General features: G+C 54.2%; 1 protein-coding gene across 1 annotated transcript; it reads right to left on the reverse strand.

Moving 5' to 3' along the window:
* Nucleotides 1-1,942: 1,942 nt before the first annotated feature.
* On the reverse strand, nt 1,943-20,205 carry Fbln7 (fibulin 7). Its single transcript, XM_034637346.2, has 8 exons — nt 19,984-20,205; nt 18,087-18,246; nt 14,170-14,340; nt 10,236-10,361; nt 7,162-7,311; nt 6,052-6,189; nt 3,733-3,871; nt 1,943-2,315 (listed from the first exon to the last, which is right to left on the reverse strand). Exons 1-8 carry the CDS (start codon nt 20,203-20,205, stop codon nt 1,943-1,945), a joined length of 1,479 nt encoding a protein of 492 aa, XP_034493237.1.
* Nucleotides 20,206-24,548: the final 4,343 nt, after the last annotated feature.

The following is a 24,548-nucleotide window of genomic DNA, read 5'->3' on the forward strand; positions in this document are numbered from 1 at the left end:
ATTTCATAAATGGGCAGCAGGTTTGATGAAGGCCCATCTTGGTGATGAACATGTTGCTTTACATTGGGTCTGGCTGGCGTCAAACTAGTCATGTACTGGTTTAGGGGGGCACCTGCTCAGTGGACCCCCAGACCACTCCCTGTGTGCTGGGAGGTGAAAGGCTTGTCCCTCCCAGCTACCCCACCCCTGGCGGAGGAAGGAGCGGCACAGTGCTCTCACTTGCAGGCGCGTGGCGGGCTCTTGGGCTCTCTTGCCTGGATTCTGCACAGCTGGTTGGTTGGGGTGTGGGCTTCGGACCCTGACATCACCATTGGAAGTACAGGGCTGTGGATGATGATGAGTAAGTCTTGTATCAACCCAGAAAAGCAGGTTTTCAGATCCCTGTTCTGCCGTTAGACAGCAGCTAAATTGCTGAGCCCATGGGAGAAGGAAAATTTCAAAAGCAACTCTTGACCATGTCTCATTTTTTTGTCCCACAAAGAGAACAAGGACAGACCATGCCAGAAACCACCTTCATAAGAAGCTTGGTTAGCAAACTAAGGACACACTTCCTCTGGCGCCGTTTCACCACCCCTCTCTTTTTTGCAGTACTGGGGGTTAAACCCAGGGGTGCCCAACCAGTGAGTTATAATCCCAGCTGCCATTTTGAATTTTTGCTTTTTTCTTCCAATTCTATAAAATACTTCCAGCTCTTATCTTTTCTTTTTTGAGGCAGGATCTCAGTAAATAGCCGAGGCTGACCTTGAACTTTCAACTCTCCTGCCTCAATCTCGGTGAGTTCACTGAGTCTGTAGGAGGATTACAGGCATGCCCACCATGCCCAGGTCAGTTTTTAAATAAAATATGTATGAGAGAAACTCACCAGTGGACTACCAGGAGCTCGGGTATGGACCTTCCGCCCAGGCCCAGCCCCAGCCCCACTAGCCTCGGGGTTTTCACTGGAACGGCCCCTCCCCACCCCTTCTCGGTCCTGGCCAATCTTCCTGCTTCGGTCGTCTGGAGGGTCTCACCTCTCGGTTCTTCTGCCAGAAGTAGGAAGCCACGGAATCCAGTCGATGTGAGCATTTTCCTAAACTGTCCGGGCCCAATGTCCTTCCAGTCACTCATGCAGCCAAGACAAATGAGACTGGTGGACCCAACCCAAGGATTACCCTGTGCTTTCTCTCTTATTCATTTATTCCAGTGTGTCCAACCCCCAGGCAGGAAGAGAGCCCACTGTCCCCTCCCAGAAGGAACTGGGCTGTCTTGTGCTCAGCGTGCTCAGCGAGAAGTCAGAGGGGCAGGGAGGAGCGATAGATTTTATTTCCTCAGCTCTGACACCAGGCTGTGTTTTTGAGACGTGATTTCTCAAGAGGAAAGTAATCAGGCAGAATCCAGCTTTAACATCAGTTCCTTGGTCTGGAAGGATCAAGGTCCAGGCCCTCCCATGGCTCTCGGGTACAAAGGCTGGCAGGCGTGCCACAGAAGGGAGAGGGATACCATAAGGCTGGGGTGGGAGGAAACTACCTCCGCCAAGTGCACAGGGCACGACTGGGCCCTCAGCATGGCTAGACGCACTTTGTTCCTAGCAAGGTCTGTAATAATGCAGAATGGTTGACCACTATCTGGGACACACGCCATGAGCGTTCCCCTCCCCAGATGGTACAAACTCAATGCCATTCACGCAGCATTTTGAAAAGCTGCCCAGCCTCTTAAAAAAAAAAAATGAAAAACAAAACAAGACAGATCTGAGAAACTGCATCATCTAAGGGAAGAGCCTTAAAGCAGGACAAAAATGGGATGTGGCAGTTTGAGTTTTATGGTCACCCTCCTGAGCCTGGGTGACAGGGCAGGGGCAAGGTAGAGGGGAGAGACGTCTGTCACAGTCAGTGCCCACAGTTGAGTCCTTGGGGAAGAGGAATCAGCCCATATCTCCACCCCCGCTCCCCACCCCCAGGCACCCTTAGAAGTCATAGGGGGACACAAAGATGGTGACCTTGGACACATGGTTGGCCTGGAAGGAGCGGTCAAGGTATTCTGACATGTCAACGTCCACCTCCAGCGTCTGCGGCCCCTCCAGGGTCTGGACGAGGATCAGCTCCCCCGTCTGTCGGTCTGAGCGCTGCATCACAAAGTGGCCACGGCTGTTCCCACCCACGATCCCAAACCGCAGGCTGTTGGGCCCAGGTCGGCCGGGGGCCGAGGCCGTGGCCATGCGGAAGAGCGTGATGGGCGTCTTCAGGTTGGAGGGCAGAGAGAGGTAATGGAAGGAGATGGTCTTGGGCATGCTGCGGCAGGGCCTGCTGTCCATGGGACAGGGGTTTCGCTCACACTGGCTGGAGCAGAGGTAAGATGGACGCAGTCAGACTTGGGGAAGCTCTAGAGGCCCCCCCCCACCTGCCAGCTTGCAAAAATCACCAGGGGGCCTGCCCCAGCCCTGAGTCCCTCACCCAGGAGCTCCGGAGCTACAGGCAAGAGAATGTGGCTGATGTCAGGCATGTCCAGGGAAGGGACTCTGCATGTATTCCAGTCCTGGGAGCCCTGCTGACTCATGTGGGGTGTGTGTGTGTGTGTGTGTGTGTATACACGTCTATATTGAAGTGCTATTATTATAGTTTTTAAAGAAAAACAAAGCCTGGGAAGATTCATAATGATAGCAACACTGGAATTCAAACCAGGTCCCCTTTCTGCAGGTGGGAAGACCTCCCCCTGTCATGGAGGGACCCCCACAGTCAGCTGCAGTGTGGGGCAGCACACACGAACTTTCCAGATACAACAACATTTATTCTTAAAGCAGGAAACTCTGTCTTCCTTACCCACTTAGAATCAGGGTCCCATGGAAAGGTTTTCGGTATTTCTCTATCTTATCAAACACAAAAGACAAATAAAACTTAGTGTCTGGTGATTCTGACCATCATGATTTTGCAGATCAAATATCACACCCACCTATTAATCTCATGTCCCTGGAGGCCACAACAGACAGGTCCCTTCCTTTAGGAAGGTTCTAGAGTCCTCATTCTCTTTTATAACTGTCACTCTTAGGTGCTACACATTTTCCTGCTGCGTCTAATTTCTGCTTTGATCCAAAGAGCAACTTAAATAACTAAGCTTATGAAGTCACTTCTCTGCATCTTAAAGATAGTGTGAGGGCTCTCAGGAACTTTTTGAGAAGTGTGGGGGCTTTGTGCTAGGGATAGTTATTCCCTGTAAATGTCCATCTCCCATAAAAAGGCAATTCTACTGTTTAAGTGTGGAGCATACTGGGTGTTGAACCTTCTAGCACTGTTGGAAAAGCAGATGATGTTAACACAAAGTGCAGGGAATCACAGCATGACTCGGTCCATTAGTTACCAGCTACGTGGAATTGAGAAAATGACCATCTTCCAAATCGTGTCATGTGTACCTGCCTCTGGCTGCTGTGGGATTCAAGGTAACATCAGCAGCAGCTGCTTCTGTCTGGTTGCCCTCCCTGGCCATGCCCACTGGTGGCTGCAGTGCCACCATCATCTGTGGCGGGGGAGCCCTTGGTGCATTAATGTCCCGTGACAAGCTGGGTTCTTATGGCAAAGTGTTAAATGCAAACCCCTAAAGGGAAATGGGAGCTCAGAGAAGCTGGTGGCCCTGCTCCCTGGCCCTCATCCTTCCTGTGACACAGCTGCTCCCTCCCCCAAGGCCTGGAGGCGTCCAGCCCTGCCACAAGTACAGGTGGGAGCCTGGGTGCAAAGAGCTGTGGGTGGCCCTGGCTGTACTCACAAGGGAGAAGTCTTCACATAGCTCACGTTGTGGCTGCCTTCGGGGCACTCAGGGCTGACGCACTGGAAGCCTCCCCCAGTGTTGATGCATGTGGTCCCCTGCGGGCACACGGGCTGTGGACCTGCACACTCATCAACATCTGAAATACAGGATAGGAACTCAGGGTAAACATCCACCCGCCCCTGACTTTCCCTCCATCACCAAACCACAGGAGCGGTCCCAACAGGCTCTGAGTGCAGCACTCCACACAAGATGGACTTTCAAATGGCACTTATCTTCAGGCAGGAACCACCCCCAGCCATCTAGACCAGGGGCCTGCAGAAGTGCTGCAGAACCATGCTGGGGAGCACGCTCCCCAGGATCTGTCCTCCTTCCCTCCCTCTCAGCCCAAAGGCCTCTGTGTTGGTGTTTGCATGCTGAGGTTCAAATCTCCAGAAAAACCTTCCTCCTGGGCTCTTTCCCGGCCAGATGCAGACACCCCCTGCTCTGCCCTCCTTCCAAGCACCCAGGGAGTCCCCCCGCTGGAGACCATCTCTCCCCACGTCAAGCAGTCCTCTGTGGGCCTCCATGAACTGTGGGATAGGCTGGGGGGCAGTTCCTTGGATGGCTCCTGCTACTTCAGTCCCAGAGGCGGACCCCCTGAGCCCTGCAAGGGACCCCCAAGAGAGATTAGCAGGGAGCTGCCTCTTCCTGAACATGCCCAGGTGTGCCCATGGAGGAGGCCCCTGCCACTGCCCTAGTGGGCAGCACTGCCCTCAGTGTGCTGTGTCCACGAGGGTACATGGGGGGGGAGCAGAGCTGTGGGTCCTGCCAGAGTGTGGTGGTTCTACGTCAGTGGACTCAGTTCTCGCCAGAGGCCTGCTGCAGCACCAGAGCTCAGGGTCTGGCACCCAAGGAGCCTGGGCTGTCTACAGCAGTCCCTCCCTATCCACAGTTTTGTTTTCTTCAGTTACAGTTAACAGTGGTCAACCACGGTCCAAAAATATGAAATGGAAAACTCTAGAAATAATTCATGTTATAGATAAATTTTATTGGAGTGTATTTTAATAATTGCTCTAATATTAGTTTTCACTGTTAATCTTCTACTGTGCCTAATTTATAAGTTGCACTGAACATAGGTACGTACACAGGACTGGGTACCAGCTTTGGCTGCAGGCATTCACTGGGGGTCTTGGAACGTACCCTCCATGGATGACGGGGACTACCATGCTCTGACTATGAGCTGCTGTGGAGAACTGGACTATTCTTGTTTATTAATGTCAACACTTGAGAGGTGGGGTCACAGGAGGCCTGCTGTTAGTATGTCCCTGTCCCTGGGGCTGGTGACAACAGTGACTGTTGCAAGAACTCTCAGCCTCTCCATTCCGCCAGCCACCCCCACTTATACATCTTCCCCTGCCCCCTGGGTGCCTCCCACTCCCACTTGTCCATGAAGGCCCCTTGTCACCATTCCTGGAACCAGCCTTAGAAAGCTCAACCCAGTCCCCCAGGGGGCCACTGCTGAGGGACAGGATTCAGCACGGGGTAGAACCTAAGCCAGTCATGTCCTTCTTACCTGTGCCCATCCAACCCCCTCTGTTCTAGGAGGCTCACTGGCCTGGGCTCTCTCTGGACTCTCAGCCCTCTGGACTCTCAGCTGGGCTGGCAGATTGGAGGCAGGACGGTGGGTGTGTGCTCCTCTGAAGGGTCCCTGCCTGGGGCCAGATCTGGTGGTGGCCACCAGCCCCCCAGCTATCTGCACCTTGCCCCAGCCATCTGCATCCCCCCAGCCATCTAGGAGGCTCTGATAAACCCCATCCTCTCCTCAGTGCTCAAGCCCAAGGATAGTGGCAGGCCTCACTCTTGCCAGTCCCTGGGCCTTCCGCCTTCCTGTTGCCCCCAGCTAGCCATGGACATGGCCAGCATTGTGTATCTGGCCACATGGAGGCACAGTGACTGTAAGGTATCATCCCTTTTAAGGGTGGCCTTGCAGATGCCCATACAGGGCCTTGGAATCTGATGGGCTTCTCCAGGTTGTACATCAGAAGTGGCCGACTGCCTCTGGGTCCAGCCCCAGCTGGGTGGAAATGATCTGACCTTGAAAACAGTCACTCCCACAGGTTAAGCAACTCATTTCCTATTTAGATGGCATGGTCTGGTTTTGAGAGGCCCTTTTGTTGCTGTGTTTAAAGATCAAATAGACCTGAGACACTGACTCCCCTAACGGAGACTCCTGATTGTGAGGTCGGGGCTAGGATGAGTGGCGGCAGCAGCTGGTGACCAGGTGCAGATGGTACTGTCCAGACCCAGGGCCACTTGCCCCTGCTGCAGCTCACTCACCCTCACAGGTCTTCCCATCAGTCAGGGTGTGGTATCCACTGGGACAGATGCAGCGGTAGGAGCCCGGGGTGTTCACGCAGGCATGCATGCAGAGCCGGGGCCGCCCCTCCTGCCCATAGAGTTCACACTCGTTCACATCTGAGGAGAGAAAGGCCGCTGACTTCAGGAGCAACGAAGTCGGTGTCATCCAGCCACCAACTAGGGTGCCCCCATTCTCTAGCAGTTGAGGCTATTGCTGGACTTAGGGTAGCTGCTGAGCCTGAGGTGCAGTAGAGCACCTGGAAGAGGAGCAGGCCACCTCCCCCCTCTCCAGAGCCCGGGGCTGGAAGGAGAGGGAGCCACCCAACGTGCCAGTTCCTGGACAGCGTCTCTAAGGCTGCAGACTAACTGGGGAGACCCTGCTGGGTGGCAAATCACTCCTCACCCCTCACACCCCCAAGAGTCACAGCCCCATCTCCACTCCCCTCATCTTTGGGAATGGAATACAAGGGTCTCCTTTCTGCTGCTGTGAAATGAGCCTGTTAGCACCAGATGACCAAATCTCAGATTTGAACTGGTGGCTTGAGTGGTTTGGGGAAGGAACTTCAGTAATCAGGTGCGGTTAGCAAAGATGGATTGGTCAGTAAAGCTAAGCCCAGAGAGGACTAGGGAACGAAACCAGACCCGTGTGCAGCTCCAGGGCCCCGTCTACCAGCACAGAGATTCTTGTCCTTTGTTGCCACCTGCCCATGTGACACTAACCAGGATGGATGGGATAACAGGGCTCATAGCTCTTCAAGCCACGAAGGGGCGTGGCTTGGGCACGTAGGCGGGGCCGGGATCCGACAAGGGGAGGCGCCTGGGATCCCCACCCCGCCCCGCTGCTTTCTCTAAGCTGGCTTTCGGACAAGCACCCACAGGGTCTACCCAGCAGCTACATCCATTTATTTAACATCAAAACCGCAAAGTGGGCGGGGCTTTCTGAGACCACGCCCAGGAGGCGTCCTCCGCCCCACCCGCTCTTTTCCCGTGTGCCTGAGGCGGGGCGGACTCCCTGCAGGTGGGCAGGCTGCGGTGGGAGCCCCGCCACTCCCCCCGCTTGTCCCCGGGTCCCCGCGAGCCCGCGCCTACCCTGGCAGACACTGCGGCCGGCCGCGGCGCTCAGGTGGAATCCGGCCTCGCAGCTGCAGTGCTGCGCCCGCTCCACCTGCGCACAGCGCGGCGCGCGGCTGAAGGCAGGATCACCGGCCACGTCGCCCTCGTCCTCGTCCTCTTGGGCCGCTGCGGGGAGAAGACTGGACTCCTCAGTGCCGGCCGGGTGCACCTGCGGGGGGCCCAGCCCTGGGGAGCCCCGCGCGGCCCTTCCCAAGCGCTGCCCCTGGAGTGGAGAAGGAAGACGCGCAGGTCCCCAGGACCCCGGCAGGGCGCCCAAGCCGCGAGGACCTGGGGCGCACGAGTGAGATGTCGCGTGGAGACGCAGGCCACCGGACGGTCCCCGCCAAGGCCCGCCAGGGCGCGAAGTCTCCCTTCCTTTTATTTTATTTTCTTAACATCCCCAGCGCTTTTTATTTTTTAATCAATGTATTTAAAATTAGGTATGACAGCAGAATGCATTTTGATCCAGTGTACAAAACTGCAGCACAACTTCTCATTTCTCTAGTTGTGCACAACATAGCGACGCAAGGTATGTGCAGACATCCATGTACCTTAGGGTAATGATGTCCATCTCATTCCACTACCTTTCCTGCCCCATGCTCCTCCCTCCACCTCCCTACCCTTTGTCCCATCAAAGCTATTCCATTTTCCCCATGTCCCCCCCATTATGGATCAGCATCCACTTATAAGAGAGAACATTCAAGCTTCTTCTCAGCAAAAGAAACAATGAGTGAAGCGAGAGCCTACATTTGGGGAGCAAATTTTTGCTCCCTTCCTTTTAAAAAACACTTGAACTCCAGGGACAACAGCAATCCCTTGAGTTTAAAACTTTGGGTCTCTATTTTTTGGGGTGTGTGTGGGTGTGTGTGTTACCAAGAACAGAAACTAGTTTTCTAACTATTTTTACAAAGTTTTCAAAGGATTTGGAGCTCTTATGTGGTTAAGGGAAATTGGAGAGGAATCAGTGGGAGGACTCCTGGTAGGCACAGGAGGACAACAGTCCCCTGTGACTCCACTCACAGGGGGCACCTGCTGTCCAGTCCATGGGGCAGACGAGGTGGGCAGGGCTGGTGGCAGGAACGAGGTACGGGGAATCTGACAGAATTCCAAGTCTAGCAGATGAAAGCACCCTGGAGATGGCTGGTTGGTGTAGCAAGCAATAGGGTGTGAATGTGGCAATTAAAATGGCAAATGTCATTTATATTTTATCACAATTAAAATAAGATGAATTGATTTTTTAAAAAAGAAATTGGGGGACATGCCTGTAGTTCTGGCTACTTGGGAGGCTGAGTCAGACAAGAGGCTAGGCTCACTTGAGCCCAGGAGTTCAAGGCCAGCTGGCAATATAGTAAGACCTGTCTTAAAAAAAAAAAAAATACCACACACACACATTTGGAGACAGGCTCCCCCACCCCAGCTGCAAGGACACAGGCCCCCTGAGGGGAAGGAAAAGAAGGTTCTAGCTCCGGGCAGGTGAGCAAGAGCTCAGGTGTCTGCTGGCTTTTCACAGACACTGTAAGAACAAGAGCTGGCATTAGATAGATGTACCTACTAAGGACTGCTTTCACCTTCCTGGTTGTTATGGGCCAGGCTACTTGGGCAATAATCAAACAGACTCCATTTTGCCCTGAGACTCCACGTCATGTAAGAAATGCTTCTCCCAGGGAAAGCCCTGCCTCTGTGCCCATCAGCGGTTGCTTAGCAAAGCATGTTTGGCAACACAAAATGACAATTCTTATATAATGTAAAAGTCCTCTGCCTTTGGTTCCCGGTTTTTAAATTTGGTCTATGTACCCTGAAAGAGATTGATTGTCTACACATTAGTAACCATTCCCTAATTTGTACTCAACTAGGGACGTTTGGGCCCACTCCCTTTTCTGCTTATGATTTTAGATCTCATGGTTTTGAATCGTAGCAACAGCCACTTATGTTTTAATGTGGTTTTGGACTATAAAGGGTGGACTCAAACCGCAGGAGGTTCTAGAAGGTTAGACTTGCAGCCTCCCCCTTGGCCCACCAGCTGGTGAATCTGGACCACCAACTGGTGAATAACATTTCTGTCTCCTGCTTTAAGAGCCTTAACATGGTGAGGATTCTGGTCATACAGATATTTCATAGTGACCATTGGACCCGAGGGACAGTGTCCTGAAGGTCCTACAGCAAAAGAAATCTCAACATGAGGTGGATGGGTAGAAAATTCAGTGACCAAGTCTGGGGTGGGGGCCGTTTCTTCTCCCCTTGTTTGTAAACAGAGGCAGTGGGGCTGCCAAGAAGCCTCTGCCCTGTCCTCAGAAATCGGCCCCAGGACAGGAGCTACGGGGGCCCTGGGCTCCCCTAGAGGAAGCACCCAGCAGGCTGACTCACTAGCCTAGTCCAGGCACAGTGAGAGGCAAATCCCCGGGGGCACTATTCAAACCTGACTTTGGGCTGGGTCGAGTACTGACTGGACACCATCCACCAGTGCGCTTCCCCCACAGAGACCCCACTAGGCTTTTCTGGCAAAGGAAAAGAACATCTTTGGGTTGGAATTTTTTTTCTTTCTTTTTTTGTTTTTTAATAGAAGTCTTGATTGAGCAGAGCATGGGAACCCTGTCCATTCTCCACAGGCCCCTTGTTATGAGGTTTTCTTGCCGTGTGCAAAACGAGCCACCGTGTGGTCCATTAAACCTCTGCTAGGAATATACTGGGACTCACTACTCAAATGTCTGGCTGTTGAGATTTTCAAATGCTTTGAAGTGCATCAGCAACTGCCCATCTTGTAGCAAGTGAAGGTTGGAGGAAAGGCTTCTGCTGGCTGAGATGCGGATGGAGCAGAGGGCCACAGTGGGGCTTCTCAGCCACATCCCCACGGGCCGAGCTACTGGGTTGCATGGAAGAGCTAGGTTCCGTCCAAGTGACCACCTTAGGGATGGGAGGATATCCACCAGAGAGGACAGACACACTCCACTGAGGGGCACTGAGCTCCCGACACATCTGTGTTTGGTGACAGTGACGAAGGTCCTCACCTCCCTGCAGTGGAGCATTGCCACCAGCCGGCAGCAGCTACATACCAGTCTGAGCCTGATGCTGACAGCGACTCCCAGTCCTCCCTGGGGGACAGATGCACCTGTGCTGGCCTACACCTTCGACACACGTTCCGCCGTTTTGACAAGGCTGACTGGAGCATTCGCTGGTACCTAGGAGAGAAGGGATTCCCAAACACAGATGTGACTCCAGCTCTAAAACAAAAGGCAATCATGAGCCAACTCCCTTTGTCACGGGACTCCTCCAGAGCTCTCTATTCCCACCTGACCTGACTGCCCTCTCCACCTGCAAGAGCTGCAAGAGTCACCATGGGGCTGACTGCTGCCCTGGCTCCTCTCCTCAGCAACCCTGCCCTCTGTGAGGAGCGGGCCTGGCACTCGGCCATGCTCCACCCGAGATACTGATTTAGTGTGCAAAGCTGCAGTGTTAGACAGTTGTTCCAGGCGGAGGCCTCTGTCCTCTTGCCCACTCCCTCTGTCCCCATTAGCCAGCGTCAAGGTGGAACAACCTTTAAACAGGAGTGAAATTCAGGGTGTTGTCAAGGGGAGGGATGGCCCAGCAGGATGCTGGGAATGGGAACAAAGAGTCCCCCAGTTTCACAGCCGCAAGCTCTCCTATGTTTCACCAGGTGGGAGTGATGGACTTTTCAGTAATGCCGTTCCCTGCTCATGCCCTCCACGGGTCTATGGAAGAGTTCTAGGTAGACACACGGATTGTAAAGGTGCACTCCATTTTTCTCTGAGTGCTAGGTGATTGTTCTTTGCTTATTTATAGCTTTTAGTATGCATCCACTTTCCCCAACACACATTTGCATATCTTAGTTAGGTAAAGATGATTTTCAAAGCCCTCAGGCTATGTGCTTTTTATGAATTTCCTAAGCCGGGTTTCAGTCCAGGTCCAAGTCATCTGCGCAGGAAGAAGAGGTCTGCCTGCTGACCTGCTGGCAGCATATGGGAACTTGAACCCTTGCCCTCATCAATGTAAGAGCCCCTCACCCACTGCTCTAAGAGGGAGGTGCTTTGCCTGAGGAGAATCGCAGCCTTGTTTGGGGGGATTCAAGAGGACTTTGGCTTCCTGTGGGGCTGCCTTGTTATGTAGACTATCTGAGGGCTTCTGTTTGTCCATAGGGTCCAGACTGTGCAGATGTCAGGGGACAGGACCTATTTCCATGGCTCTGTAACCTCAGCCTGGTTGTGCCCTCCGCCAGCCATTCTGTTCTCAGGTGACCAGTTTCCAGGACTGGGGCTGGAACAACTGCTCACAAATGCCATGGAGCTTGGTCTGCTGTGTGGACCTGTGGTCCAGCTCCATCATTGCCACCAACCCGCTCCAAGAGTGGGCCACCACTAGGCCATGGAGAGGTGGGCAGAGAGCCAAGAGGTGTGAACACTGGTGTCAGCCTGACCCCAAGGGCCAGGGGGCCACTGCCTCTCTTTGGGGGCCTCCAGTGGAAGATACAGAGCCTGGCCTCCACCTGGAGTCTGTGGGAGGGAGACTGGGGCCTCACTGGCCAGACACACACACACACACACACACACACACACACAGGTGCCCCTGGACCCGTCCTGTCGCCCTCTCTGGATCTGCCCAGGATGCTCATTTCTTGACAGGCTCCATACAAACTCCCCACATTTCTAATCTTTTTTTTTTTTTGTACCAGGGATTGAGCCCAGGGGTGCTTGACCACTGAGCCACATCCCCAGCCTTCTTATTTTTAATTTAGAGACAGGGTCTTGCTAAGTTGCTTAGGTCCTTGCTAAGTTGCTGAGTCTGGCTTTGAACTCGTGATCCTCCTGCCTCAGCCTCCTGAGCTGGTATGACAGGTGTGCACCACAACGCCCGCTCACATTTCTAATCTGAGGTGCAGTCAGAGGCATTCTATGGCCTGGTGCTTTTGGCTCACTCTTTGGGTACCACCCATATTCTCTGTCCTTGACGAGAGCATGCATTTATGGTGAGCATCGTGTGATTCAGATGACAAGAGGAGTGGATCGGAGAAGAGACCTGGGAGGATGTGTTCGGGCAGAGAGCTACAAACGTCGGGACCAGGAGCCCAGGCATAGAAAAGAACTGTGTGACAGAGGTGGGACCCCCGGCGCCCCCCCAGGTGAGCTCCGTTTCTGCGACTTGACGAGGGTGTCTTCTAGGGATCCTGGGCCTGTCGGTCCGATTCTTCCACCTTGGTGCTCTTGTCATGAGGGAGGACTCCCCATGCTGAGCAGGACCTCCTCCATGACTCTGTGCAGTGTGCTCCAGAGCCACCCAGAGCCACCCAGACAGCTCACGGGAAGCAGGCACTGAGGCCTCCAAAGACCCGCCCAGCTGGAGTCTTTAAAGATGAGACCAAGGAAATCGTCACTTTTAGTATATTCTCTAGTTATTACTGATATTAACTCAACTTTGAGAAACACCCTGTATTTGTTCCTGCTATGACTAGAAGCAGAGAAGAACCTGAGAGTTTCAGAGCATGGATGGATTTGGGGCCCTAACCAGCCAGTGTGGTGCCAGTCACAAGCAAGCTACACTAGACAGAGGGTTCGTACCCACTGGCCAGGGGGGACATCCGCACAGACTCACTGCCTCTTGCCTGATGTCTTGGGAGAGCTAAGTAGCCCCTCACCGAAGTCAGAGCCCGGAAGGTCAGACTCTCCCTGGAAGATCATTGTGTGGAGTGGACGGTCCTGCCTGCCAACCATGGCAGTGAGTCTGCTGACCTCTTCCATGGTCCCACGTGGTGCTCTCCTGATTCTTGATCTTCAACTCCCCAGCTCATTCCAGACTCATCCTGAGCTCTGTCTCTGCAGCCTCCTTCCTGGCCATTTGTCCTTCCCCACCAGAGGACCACATGGTGCAGCCCACCTGGACTTGTACCAGGGCCACGTACACTAACATTTGGGAAGGGTTGGCATAGGGAGCAAGGAGGCCAGTCCTAGAATGGGCTGGAGATGGGTATTTTTCATCTAAGTATAAACTGGGCTTGGTGGTCACCCTGTGGTGGCTGCAGTGAAGTACCCGTAGGTCACTACCCATCTCTCAGCAGCTGCTGGACACGGCCTCTCCCAAGTTAGTGGACTGCAGCTGCCTTGACACTTCTGGTCTCAGAGGAATTTCCCTGATTGGCCTACCCAGTTGTCAGTCAACCTGCTGACAGTGGACATCATGAAGATAGACTCAGCCCCCTGAAACCTGACCTCTTGCCTCATTTGAATAGCTTCTCCTCAATAAAAGGGGTCAGCGGGTGGTCTCGCTCTCTCTCTTCCTGAGGACCCTTAAGGTCAGAGGAGCCGTCACAGAGACCCCCCAAAGAAAAAGGTATTTGTGTCTCTTGTGTGGTTATTTTGTGCAGCCCAGTCAGCCCAGTTCAACTGGAATGACCCCTGAGCCTTTTAGTTGCGAGAACTGAAACCCGGCACTCCACATCATAAAGTTCTGTTTTCAAACTAGCATACAGAAAAAATCGTGTCCTGCCTCCCCACACCTCAAAGCGCTCTCCCTGAGCCTGTCTACAGACACAAAGAACACCCAAGGGATTCCCTCCATCCTGAGGAACCCCTGCAGCTCATAAGCAGACTGCAGCCCCAGAACAGAGTGACCACTGCAGGCCCTGCCTCTTGTCCCCCTCCTCAAGCACGGGTGGCTTCTTGCCCTCAACTAATAAGACCCAGTTGCCAGAATCCAGGGGAGAGGAAGGTGTTGAGGAACAAAGACTCTGGGGTCAGAGTGTCCCCAGCTATGTGACCTTACCACAAGGTCTCAATCTCCCTCTATGCAAGAACACAACCTTGTTGTGAGGGTTAGCAAACTCATGCAGAGATCAGCCCAGGCCTGGAGTCAAGGTCATGGATCAGACAAGTTCCCCATGTTCTGTGGTCCAGGAATGATTAAAGAATCAGGCAAAGTGTCCCAGGGAGCAACCCTTCCTACCCAGCAGACCCCAGCAGTGCGTTGGGCGGGCCATACCTCTGCAGCGGGGCTGCTCCCCTGTCCAGGTGCCATTGGGAAGGCACACCACACTGCTGGGCCCGACCAGCCGGAAGCCGGGGTTGCAGGTAAAATGCACTTCATGGTCGACCAAGTACTTGCTTCCGAACTTCCTGCCGTCAGGTGGGGCGCTCAGCGCTGGGCAGGAAACTGTAAGGAGAAAAGGAAGGGTGAGGAGCCCTCCTCCGGGCCACAGTCGGCTTCTTGGCTTACAGAGGTGGACCTTTGTGAGTCCCGCTGTAGGCTGTGCCATGCAGGACACACCTCTCACCCAGTCCTCAGGGGCTCTTGGGGTGTCTGCTTGATGAAAGGCTCAGCAACACCAAGTGGGAGCCTCAGAGGGGGCGAACTCCGCCCTGTCGTGGTTGCCCCGCCCTCTCGCTGCCACTTACTGGCTCTGCTTTCTGGGAGCTCTAGCCCCCTGGGTTTCTTTCTTTTTCTTTTATTTATTTTTTTCTTTTTGGTACTGAGGATTGAATCCAGGGGTGCTTAACCACTGAGCCACATCCCCAGACATTTTTGAGACAGGGTCTCCCTAAATTGCTTAGAGCCGCGCTAAGTTGCTGAGGCTGGCCTTGAACTTGTGATCCTCCTGCCCCAGCCTCCCAAGTCACTGGAATTACAGGTGTCCACCACCAGCCCTGGCTTCACTAGGGTTCTTTAAGTGTCCTGAACAGGCTAGGTTCAGGACATCTCCCGGCCTCGGCTTTTGTCTTCTCTGCCTGAAATGTTCCCCAGAACTTCTCCCAGCTGGCCCCTTCTTGCTTTTCAGGTCTCTACTCAAATGCTAGAACCTCCCAGAGTGAGTGCTCCCCGGCCACCATGGCCAGCCGAGACCTCCAGGGCACATCGCCCCACAGCTCCCTGACTTTCTTCTTAGATTTGCAACCATTTGAACATCCTTGCTGGCCGGGTTGTCTCCACCTTGGGATTAGTATTCTCTGTCGGGTGCAGTCTGGCCTGGGCCCTGCTGTGTCCCCAGCACCAGCCCTATACCTGGCGCTTAGTGAATGACCTATAAATGGTTCTTGAACAAGCAGATGAATGACATATCATGTGTTGGGCTCTCCCTGCGTCCCCAGGTAAAACGCACTTTTTAAAAAGAGAACTTGCCACTTGCAACCAAGACAGACAAAACCCAGCCTCAAGAGGCCCAGAGGGCATCATGCTTGCCACCGCACTATGCCCTGATACTCCACCCCAGCCAGACTCAGCAAGGGTTCTCCATGGGGCAGCCAGGGCAGCCTGGAGGGGCAGGAGGGCAGGAGCTGATCCCTGAAGCTCTCAGGGGTTCTTGTTAATGGGGAGTTCCTGAAGCAGGAGGGAGCTCACATCCAGAGGCAGGCAGGCCCACAGGGCGCTGCCCAGAGCCTGAGATAGGTGACTCCATAGTTATTTTTAAATAACTTTATCATGCTGACAAAGTTTAAAATACTGTAGGGGGAAAGGAATAGGGTCTCTTTGGGAAGAAGAAATATTTAAAAACCTCAAGAAAGAGCCAGACATGATAGTACACGCCTGTCATCCCAGTGACTTGGGAGGCTGAGGCAGGAGAATCTCAGGCTGAAGGCCAGCTTGGGCGACTTACTGAGACTCTGTCTCAAAGTAAAGAATAAAAATGGGTGGGGGGTTGGGGCTGGGATGGTGGCTCAGTGGTAGAGCGCTCGCCTAGCACGGGCAGGACCCGGGTTCGATCCTCAGCACCACATAAAAAAATAAAGGCATTGTGTTGTGTCCATCTACACCTAAAAATAAATATTTTAAAAAATGGGTGGAGGTGTAACTCAGTGGTAAAGAGCCTCTGGGTTCAATGCCCAGTACTGAAAAAACAAACAAACAAAAAACCCAAGAGCAAAACAAAAACCCTCAAGAAAGAAAAATCACTTGTAGGGGCAACACAAGTAATTGTACCTAGATAGCTTGAATAGTATCTGGCACATAACAGTTGCTCAATGAATGTGGGTGGCATGAATGAATGGATTCCAATTAGTTAGAAATCAATCGTCAATCACATCCCCAAAGACAGCTGAAGGCCAACGCTCTAGTGGAGGATGAGGAGGAACCCCTGGGTCGATCCACTTTATGAGCATGTCCTGGTGAGTACTTGGGGCCACATGAATTCCCTGCACCTTTTGGAATGAGGTTAGTGTGTAGGGAATGAGATCAGCAGCTTGGGGACAGGGAGACACAGGGCCTGGTGCCAGAAACAGGAAGACCAGCAATTATTCTTGCTCACCCCCAGCAAATGCCCCTGCCCCCACAACAAAGCAGAAGATAATTTCCCCACTACTGGCCATTTGACCTGGGGCAATGTCTGGCCTTCCCGAGGCCCAGGGACCTCACGACAACCTGATAGGATTGTCCCGGGGCTGGACCCCTGTGACGCACCCAGCACTGTGTCCAGCACCTCTTGTGAGGCACAGTACACGATGGGCACTTTTTAAAAAGAGAACTTGCCACTTTTAAAAACACCTAACCTGGCTCAGGGAAGAAAGCCTCAAGCTGGAGATGAGAGGACCAGTGATATCATGAGCACTGCCTCTCCTTGAGTCTGGTGGACAGGGGCCTGGGACACAGGCAGGGCGCGCTATAGGGTTCCCTGCGGGCAGTTCTCTGCAATCCCGTGGAACAGGCTCTGTGGAGTCCAGCCTTTAACAGGAGAAAATAGAATCACTGGATCAAGGGCCCGAGGCTGCTAACCCATTTCTCTTGGCCTGTAGGGAGAAGGACGCCCTGCCTGCCCCTTGGAGTTGGTGTGTGGAACCCCACTGAGGGCTGGGGCCTCACCTGCCTTGGAAGGGTGTTTTGATTGGCAGGTTGAGCGCAGCCAAGGGAAGAAGGAGGGGGCTCCGCGCTGAGCCTCTGGATTTGCCACCACAACCTCTGTAAAGTAGCGGCCCAGGAAACCGTCTCCACTGCAAAGAGCGCCCCGATGGTGTGTCTGCGGTGAGCAGGTGCGGTCAGGCCCTAGGCTCGGTCCCCGCCCGCCCCAAGACCTGGAGCCAGAGGAAAGCACCCACCCGCGTCCAGCGCGCCCGCCCGCAGGGTCAACCAGGGGAAGGCGCCCCTGTGCGGTCGGAGCTGTCCCCTGCAGAGGGGCCTCGGGCCGCGCTGCAACCTCGACAAGCGGGACTCTCCCCGCCTCCCCGCATTGGAACATCCCTGGAGGATGCTTTTCACGCCTGAACACACGGAACGATCCTCCGTCTCCCGCACAGCGCAGCGGAGCCTACGGGCTGCGGGCTGCCAGCACAGGGTGGGGCGTGCGCCTGCGCTCTGGCGCTTTCCCAGGAGTTTTGCCTTGAACTTAAAACTGCCCTAAAAAACAGCCCTTTAAGGATGGGGAGTAAAGCTCAGCGGTAGAGCGCTTGCCGCGCATGTGCAAGGCCCTTAGTTCCATTAAGAGTACTTAAAAAAAAAAAAAAAAGTTTGTTAAATGACAAGCTCATTGCTGTCCCACTGGGTAGGGACAGGAAAGTGGAGACGTGATTGACGATTGATTTCTAACTAATTGGAATCCATTCATTGATGCCACCCACATTTATTGAGCAACTGCTATGGCAGTTCTGCAGGATCATAGGGACCATGATGGCTGTGTAGCCCAGAATGAAGGTGTAAGAGGAAAGAGGGTGACAGGTGGGGGAGACAGTAGGCGCCGTTTTAATGCGTGCGCGCGCGCGCGCGCACACACACACACACACACACACACACATACACACACACACTCACACACAGAGGCACACCAGCCAGGGTTAACATGTGCCCTCTGATGGAAATGGAGGCAGGGAGGAGGGAGGGCCGTCCAGGGCTTCCTGCAGGGGTGACCTGGGCTGGGGACAGAACTGCGGGCCGCTCGAGTGGGTTTAGGCCCCAGCAATGCTAACACGGTGACCCACCTGGGGGCGCATCCGAGGCCACCCTGCTCACAGAGTTCTGCAGCGCGGCCAGTCGGCTCTTCATGTGGCGGATGCCCTCCGCGAAGCGGGTCTCCTGGCCCTTCAGCAGCTGCTGCAGCTGGCGGATGGCCGAGAGGAGCTGCTGTTTGCTGAGACAGTTCTGGGGAGAGAAGAGCCCACCCCGCATCAGGACGGGCTCAGACCCACGCGCTGGCTCTGGGCTTCCAGACATCCCCAAACACAGGGTCCAAACCTCTCTTATTAAGCACCATTTGGAAGTGGTCTCCTGAAATGCCCTCTCTGCCCAGCGCTCCAGCCCCACGGCAACATCTGCCTGGTTATGTCACCAGAGGACAGCCCCATGCACGTATATCATAGTCCAGTTCACCTCTCAAAAAAAAAAAAAAAAAAAAAAAAAAAAAAAAAAAAAAAACAAATGAGGGCCCTCTCGCACCTGTAATCTCAGTGGTTGGGGAGGCTGAGGCAGGAGGATCACAAATTCCAGGCCAGCCTCAGCAACTTCACAAGGCCCTCCCTGTCTCAAAACAATGAAAAGGGCTGAGATTGTAGCTCAGTGGTAGAGTGCCTGCCTAGCATGTGCAAGCCCCTAGGTTCAAGTTCCAGTACCACAAAAACAGTATTGATGCATCTGCTTGTGTGTGTGTGTACATGCACACGAGTGTACCAGGGAAAATAAGAAAAAAGCTCAATACAGTTAAAGTATTGAAAAGTCAACGACCAGCTCTGATAATTTCCTTTTTCTTTTTGTACCAGGATTGCACCCAAGTACTTAACCACTGAGCCACATCCCCGGCCCTTTTTAAAATTTTTATTTTGAGACAGAGTCTTGCAGGGTTGCTTAGAGCCTTGCTAAGTTGCTGGGGCTGGCTTTGAACTCAGGATCTACCTGCTTCAGCCTCCTGAGCCTCTGTGATTACAGGTATGCGCCAGCCACCATCTCTGGCCAATTCTGATGATTTTTTAAGGGCCAAAAAAAAAGGAAAAATTGAGAACTGTGCTTGTCATCGATAGACTCCTAAAGCAAGGTAAGCATCATGTTCAATGATAAAAATCCCAGAGTCTCTAATCTCAATTGCCTTTAAGTGCCAGGACGTGGGAGGGAGAGGGGAGGTCGAGTTGGGTGAGTGGGTGGGGGACCTGGCATCCGGGGCCAGTGGCTTCTAAGGTTGTGCACACGCAGCTGGGGCACAGCTTCATGTGACCTGACTTGTGTCACCTGCTGGGAAGAAAGGAGCTAGGTCATGATGAAGATCAAGGATATCCTTAGGGACAAATTTATGTGTTGAGTTTTATTTTTCTTATACTGATTTTTTGTCCATAGAGTATTAGTTTTATGATTTGAGGGAAATTGTCTCAAAGCCAGCGGCACCGTTGGGAAACTGAGGCACGAGGCCTCTGCTGCCTGGGAGGCTGCCACCCTCGCCCACTGGACGCCACCACGGTGGCCACGTGGACATAGCCACGTCTGCTTTCCCAGGGAGGCTGCGAGGCTGCCAGGCCCCTGCACCCCGCTGCTCTCACCAAGCAGATGACTCATGGCCGGTTTCAATGGACGCTTTTGTCAAAGTTGTGTTGCCAACTGCCCCTGGAACTCATTAATCCACGGGGGCTCCTGGCCCCACCACACCAGGGCCTCAGAGGCACAGCCCCACAGCCTTGCCTGGAATTGAAGTTGTGTTTGTTTTCCTCCCCCAACCCCCAGTCCTTCCCACGCCGGGCCTGGGGGCACTGGCAGGGACCTCCTGCCATCCCTACCTGCCCAGCAGGGAGACCTACCCAGTCCGAGTTCCCACACCTCCTCCCTCCCACAGAAAACAGGACTGCTTCGTAGGTGCTTCCATGGCTGTGTGTCAGTCCTGTTGGTGAAGTGCCTTACAGGGGAGAACACCTGAGTTCTTGCAGAAACACCAGCAGCCACGAGCTGGCGCAACCCTGGGAGAAGACAGTCTCCACTGGAGTTTGTTATTGTGATGATGTTTGTCTCCTTCTTGTAGATGAAGACGGGGAGGCTAAGAATCAAGTGACTTGGCCCAGGTGGGTGTAGCCAAGGAGCAGCAGAGCTGTCCCCTGCTCCTGCAACTTCTAGCCCAGTCCCCATGCTCGGTGGGCGGTCTCTTTGGTTCTCACATGCCCCTGTGTGATGAATGGTCTTATTGATGAATTTGCACGAGGGAGTGAAATGCTTGCACCTCAGTGTCCCACAGCGGGGTCAACCCTGTGTGCACTGAGGTCGGACGGTGGGGGCAGGGAAGCGGTGGAGGAAACATCTTCACCATGAATTCCACAGCTGCCCAGGGCCCTGACAGCTGGGAGAGGGCTCTGTGGGCCTTAGCTGTCCTGGTGGACATGGAAGAACTCCGTCTTGAAGCAGAGAGAACTCAATGCCAAGGGCTCTGCCGGGAAGAGCAGGCAGCTGCCCAGACTGGGTGGTGGGGTAGGCTCCAAAACCTGACCGAAGAAGGGGATCGGGTGGAGGGAAGGGGCCAGCCAGTGTCTGCAACCTCAGTGCCCCTGGCTCCAGGCACAGCTGTTTCTAGGGAAACCAGCTGCTTTCCCAGAGATGGACATTAGGGGTGAGACACACTCATGTCCCTGGTTGCAACTGGAAAATATTAAAACCTTCATGACCAAGCAAACTCGGGCAGCACCCAGGCGAGCGGGGAGATGGAAGGGCTGCAGGCCACCTCGCTGAGGGAAGTCCAGGGCCTCAGGATCTCCTGGGACGATGCTAACACCGCCAACGTGGTATAAGGAAGGTCCCTGGTGCTCTGGGGAGGCCAGCATGCCAGGCTCAGGGCCAGGCGCCAGGGAAGCAGAGAATGAGTGCCTTCCACAGGGGGTCTGGGGGACTGTGCAGCAGCAGCTCCTAACAGGCAGGTCCCTGGTCCCCAAGGGCCAGCCATCAGAGCCAGCTCAGAATCTGCCACCTGAGCTTAGCATGGGCATGGGTGGAACTGAGTCCCTCTGCAAGGGAGAAAAATGAGGTCGCAGGAGGGGGACTGAGAATCCAAGTGTTTCCCCTTTCAAACTTTATCATCTTGCTAGATCCTACAATGACAGCATATTCCCTGCAAAACAATTCAGAAACAAAGAAAAATGCCACACCTCAGCCTTTTGGCTAAACCAAGTGCAAAACAGGAGCAACATCAAAACAAAGATTGTGTCCTAGGACCACAATCTGTGAGCGTTTCATTGGGTTCCAGCTCTCAGTGGGACGCACGTGCACAAGGCTCAGTGTCCTCTTGTTCACATGTGCCAGCGACTCAGGGCTGGCCTCTGCTCTCCTCCTCTAGGCTGGCATGGCCATGGTACCTGTCACAGAGCAGGGCAACCCTCAGCCTTGATTCTGCTCCCCTCCCTCCCATGCCCCTGCCTCCATCTCTCTGAGCCAAGAAGAGCTGCGATGGGAGCAAGTCACTTCCTTCAGTGCCACCCCTACCCTGGCGGGAAAGCTCACCAGGGCTGTGGACAGGCCGAGGTCAACCCCTGGCCAGGGAGGACTGCACACCTGGAGGGGACTGCACCTGGAAGGCTTGAAGCTGCCACATCGGGTCTGACTCCTCCGGCCTCTTCTGGGTCCCTCTACTCTTCTCCCTAAAGAGATCACCGCAAAACGTTTCCGTGCCTTCCAGACCCGGCTCCTTCCCTGGCTTATGCCGTGGACAGTAAGCAAAGAAAACTAGAATCCCCTCCTCTTTGAAGTAGTCACTTATTGGAAATGGGGTCAAGAAAAGACATTCCGTGAAACTTCCATCACTGAGGAGGAAAAGGTCAAGATTTGCCATCTCTGGGGTGAGACTCTTTGAACAGTTAGAGAAGTAACAGCAGGCACGGCCCACGCAGCTCTTCCTGAGCTGGGAGGAGGTGACATAGATGGTTCTGGAACATTCAGGTCAGTGCCAACAGCTATGGAGGGGGGTGGTCTAAGGCTCTTTGGAGCAATGAGGCCCACAGAATACTCCAGCCACCACCCCTCCTCAGGACATCTTCCCCAGGCCAATTTCTCACCATATTCACTCCAGAGCATCCATGGAAGGTTCCTCAGAGCTCATGGCCACCCCAGGAGAGGCCTGTTAGACCCTGAGACCCCACCTGTGGCCAGGGGTGGACATAGCCAAAGACCACTGTGACACCCCAGCTTTCCTGGTCCCCATGCCCCACCCTGGTAGGCCTGACCTTCCGTCCTAGCCAGGTGCCCCTGCTGTTGGAGCTCACAGACCCGGAGTCTGCTCCTGAGGCCCTGTAGGGCAGGGTAAAGCCATCCGGGTGTGTGGGGGCACAAGGAGAGATGGCCCCTGAGGTGTGGCTGAAAGGTCTCCTTCTCAGTGTCAGGCTGGGTTTGATGACCCTCCAAGAGTCCCCTCTATGGCAGGAGAGTCCAGATGGCCACAAATGACCCCTCGGACTTGGAGGGGCTGCCTCTCGCACTGGTCTGCCTAAGCCACAGCTATGTGTGAGGTCAGCGCGTTGCTAACAGCAACCCAGATGTTTGGATGTCTTCAGGTCTAGGGACCATGTACTTGCCAGATGTACGCCTGCTGGCCAGGACCTGACGCCCTTGGAGCGGGAGTCACGTCCAAGTGGGCGAAGGCTTCCTCCAGGCCAAACTGGAGGCCGGTTACCGCTCCTCAACTCCCTCATCCCAGGGACCCCACCCAGCATCCTTGCCTGAGAGCAGGGAAAGGGGACACATCTTGGGGGAGTGAGAGGATTTCACCAGGGGAGCGGCCCAGGGCCCTGGAGTAAGGCAGGGTGCTCCGGAGAAGCAGGCAGTAGGAATACACACAAAACAAACTTATTTAACATATGTCTGCTTCCTATAAGTGTGACATAGAACACGTGTTTAGTATGTATCAGGTATCATCCATGTGTAATGCATAGCACACATATTTAACATGCCACATGTCACATGGAGAAAGACAGAGGCCTGTAAGGAACCAGCTCCTGGGCTGGCAGGCTGGAGACCAGGGAAGTCTGCAGGCTGTAGCTCAAGTCCAAGGGCAGCCTCAAAGGTAGAATCCCCTCCTCTGGGGGAGGGGTGAATCCATCTTTTGCAGGAGGCCGATCTATATTACCATGAGGGTGATCTCTTTTATTTAAAGCCTACTGATTAAAGGCTAGTGGCGTCTGAACAATGCCTCCCAGCACCACCCACACTCAAGTTGACCAATACCAGGATACCAAGGCCTAGACAGGTAGACAGGAAGTCCACCACGGAGCCTCCCTCTGGGCTCTGAGCCCCACGTGCTGGGAATTTTTGAGCTCTACCTCCTCTGGCTGCTCATGTTTCTATACCCACACCCTGTCCCCTTCTTATCTGTGTTCTAAAACAGTCACAGGGGCGATGACGGTCATGGTGGGAGCCAAGAGCAGGCACTTAAACCATGTGTCACATGAATGCTTTATTACATGCCCAAGGCAGCCCCGGACGTGGGTGCCACGACTGCCCACTCTGCATCTGAGGTGGCAGAATGTCTCTTGGCCACAGTGACATGTCCAGGACTCGGACCCCAAGGCATCAGCTCCAGGACCGATGTGACCTGCTGCAGAGAGTGTCCCACACCCCACCTCTCCCTTGCCCTGCGTCTCTCCTGAGCACAAAATAAGTCTCAGATAACCCAGGACCTTGTTGCTGAGTGTGGGACCCGAGTATACACTAGGTGCTCATTTGAACGAGCACACAGATGAACGAGCGCGAGGCCAGGACACTCTCTGCTCGTCTGACACGGAGCCACCTTGCCTGGCACTTCCTGCTGCCTGGTCCAGGTTCATGCCCACCTGCAGCCTTGCCAGGCCTCTCAGCATTGGACTGCTGGGCTGCCCTTGTCTGCTTTGCTCCCGGTGCCAGGGCCACTGTGGGCACCAAATCGGTGTCTCACAACATACCCCTGTCTCGGCTCTGCACAAGACTCCTAGGCTCCGGCTCCTGCAGAGTCGGCAAACACTCCTGGAGCTGCGACCACGGCAGACACCCCTCATCAGCGTGAGCTCCCGAGTGACCAGCAGTCTATCCCCACCGACACTCCTGGCGGTCCCAGCAGCCTGACCACATTGGCATCAGTTGCTACTAACAGGCCAAGTCCAGGGCCAAGTCCAAGGCCACACCGTTCTGGGAAAGGACATGCTCTGGGTCCCCTTCTCCCACCCTCTTCATCTCATTCGTCCTCAGATTGGGGAATAGGTCATGAATCCTGCCCTGGCAAGAGCCACTGGTTTTCCCGGGAAGCCAGTGGACGTTGAGTCAGTAGGGGAGAGCACACGAGGTCATCTCCCCCCTCGCCCTCCCCGCTGGCCTTGCTCCCAACCGCAGGCTACAGCCACCAGTTTCTGGGCCTCAGCAGAACCCACCTACAGCACCAGGCAATAGACGGCTCGAAAGGTTCATGATGTGGTTTAGACGTGGTGCCCCCAAAAGCTCACGTGGGAGACAACACAAGTAGG

This window comes from Marmota flaviventris, chromosome 14 (assembly GCF_047511675.1).
Source record: "Marmota flaviventris isolate mMarFla1 chromosome 14, mMarFla1.hap1, whole genome shotgun sequence".
NCBI classification, from domain to species: domain Eukaryota; kingdom Metazoa; phylum Chordata; class Mammalia; order Rodentia; family Sciuridae; genus Marmota; species Marmota flaviventris.

Excerpts from the sequence above, each read along its gene's own strand:
- Fbln7 (XM_034637346.2), bottom strand. The coding sequence starts at position 20,205 with ATGGGGACTGGGCTAGAAGTTGCAGGAGCAGGGGACAGCTCTGCTGCT. Across the intron at positions 10,362-14,169 it reads GGAGCAGCCCCGCTGCAGAG|GTACCAGCGAATGCTCCAGT; the intron begins GTATGGCCCGCC and ends CTTCTCTCCTAG. Across the intron at positions 6,190-7,161 it reads CGGCCGCAGTGTCTGCCAGG|ATGTGAACGAGTGTGAACTC; the intron begins GTAGGCGCGGGC and ends TTCTCTCCTCAG.